Source organism: Solanum verrucosum, unplaced genomic scaffold (assembly GCF_900185275.1).
Source record: "Solanum verrucosum unplaced genomic scaffold, falcon-dt-bn FXZP01000197.1, whole genome shotgun sequence".
In the NCBI taxonomy this organism is placed as follows: Eukaryota; Viridiplantae; Streptophyta; class Magnoliopsida; order Solanales; family Solanaceae; genus Solanum; species Solanum verrucosum.
This window is the reverse complement of record NW_026020363.1, coordinates 547,229-549,253: the sequence shown is the minus strand read 5'-3', so window position 1 is coordinate 549,253 and position 2,025 is coordinate 547,229. Positions and strand designations below refer to the sequence as shown.

At 42.5% G+C, this 2,025-nt stretch overlaps 1 protein-coding gene across 1 annotated transcript; it reads left to right on the top strand.

The window, feature by feature from the left end:
* Positions 1-1,340: 1,340 nt before the first annotated feature.
* LOC125837795 (uncharacterized) lies at positions 1,341-1,823 on the top strand. Its single transcript, XM_049516868.1, has one exon. The coding sequence runs from the start codon at positions 1,341-1,343 to the stop codon at positions 1,821-1,823; it is 483 nt and encodes a 160-aa protein (XP_049372825.1).
* Positions 1,824-2,025: the final 202 nt, after the last annotated feature.

Here is a 2,025-nt window from a genome sequence, read left to right as displayed (position 1 = left end):
CTGATTAGACCAGTGTAGACCCAATTTCATGATTTCTCCCAATGCTAGATGGAGTGATGACTTTCTTAAGGGCAAATCATTAATTTGAGAAATACTTTGTAATATTTTGGGGAAATCTAAGTACCCATGGGTAGAAAAGCATGTGGGTCTAATTTAAAGTTGATGAGGAACTAGATGTTGTTGAGTATGTAGGTTTAATCTATGAAAATAGGCATTGGGCTGAACACTACCAGTTCGGTAGGCTTGTCTTAGCTCACCCAGGCGGTTAGGCAAATCGCCGAGTAAGCCCTAGCTCACCTTTTTTAGTGTATATGTGACATGGGGTACTATCCCATTCAGCAGACTTGTCTTAGTCCTCTGAAACCCACTCAGCGTATCGCCAAGTAGTAGTGGGCATCACCCTTTATGTCTTATTGTTTTCATTTTTCACTATCAATTTTGGCGGACTTTTCTAAGCCAACCAAAATAAACTCAGCAAATTGCCGAGTTAGAATTGAATTCCCCCATCATGCCTGAGTTCTTTTATATTTTGCACTATCTAATTCGGTGAGCTAATGTGAGCTCACCTAACCTATTAGGCGAATCGACTTCCATTAGGCGAGCCTCAAAATATTTTTGAACTGTGCTTTCTTTTGATTTTTATTTCAACTAACCTTCACTGATTCTATGTTTGAATAGTTGTGTTTTGCAGATAATGGCTAGAACTAAGAGTAAACAGGTTGTGACTTTGGATAATGAATCTGATAGAGACTTTCCTCCTCCTCAACAGAAAAAGCAAAATGAGATAGTTTGCAAGATTAGGCTCTTCGACACTTGAGAATGAGAAACCTAGCTAGGGGTTGTCAGGAAAACGATGGATATCAGGTCCAAATTGGTACAACCTTTGCAAGATTAGGAACTCATGTCTGGAGTTCTCCCTATAATACCTCCAAGAGCCCTCAATAGGATCAAAGCTGCAAAAGAATGAACGATTTTTGAAGAACGAAAACTCTCAACTGATGGGGTGGTCAGTGATATTAGGCCATTTGGAACATGATCAAGTTCCACTAGTTCAAGAGGTTCACAAAACCTCGACCACCATATGTTCCTACATGGGTATGGAAGTTTTATGCAACTTGCACTAAGGCACTTCCAAAGGAAAGGAAGGACGTGGTGTGGAAGCACTTGGAATAAGTTAAGGTTCGAGGCAAAATGGTATAATGCCCTACATCAACTCCTTCTATGGAGCCGTCATGTATACCTCTGTCTCCTTCAGCTCCCTCCACTTCCACTTCCACATCGACTATTTCTACTACACCTGCCCTATTCCTATTTCTCATCCCTCTGTAGCCTAGGCCATGATGTGTCAAATTAGAAACTATGCCCGATCTACGGATGTGAGGGTGGCGAGGGTTGAGGCTGATTTGCATAAATTGTTAGAGAGATCTATTGAGAGGGATGTAGCTCTTTTGAGAGATAGGTTGACCCAGTGTGAGCCGTTTATTGAATCATATGGTGTGAGGTTGGATAACCTCACTGCTACACTAGAGGTTCGGGCAAAGGCCAAGGGTAGATCGGAGGTGATAGCTACTATGAGGGGTGAGATTGGCACCTTGAGGGCCGATGTAGACCAGTTGAGGTCTACTGATATTTCTATGCTTTGGGGCGAGGTTCCCTTACATGATGTGTCGATGTCTATACCCTCTACTATGCCTAATAGTGAGCGTCTTTTTGATATAGCTGATATTGGAGTTGAGAATAATACGAGAGAGGATGACATGGTCGATGATGATTTGGCTGAGGAGATAAACGAGAATGAGTTGAGGAGAGAGGAGGTTGAGTAGATAGTTGCATTGACACTGACTGAGTTGCAGGATGTTAAGAAGACGATGATTAGTGCGACTTTTGGAGAGATCCCTTGAGGATACCTTCTCCATTGGCATCAGTGGAGTCTCTTTAGATTCCACCATTCCTCCTATTTCTATGCAGGGAAATAATGCCTGAGATGAGGCTACACTGCTGCCTTGTGTGGTCTTATTGCCGGGC

Coding starts and splice junctions, on each gene's coding strand:
- LOC125837795 (XM_049516868.1), top strand. CDS start 1,341: ATGTGTCAAATTAGAAACTATGCCCGATCTACGGATGTGAGGGTGGCG.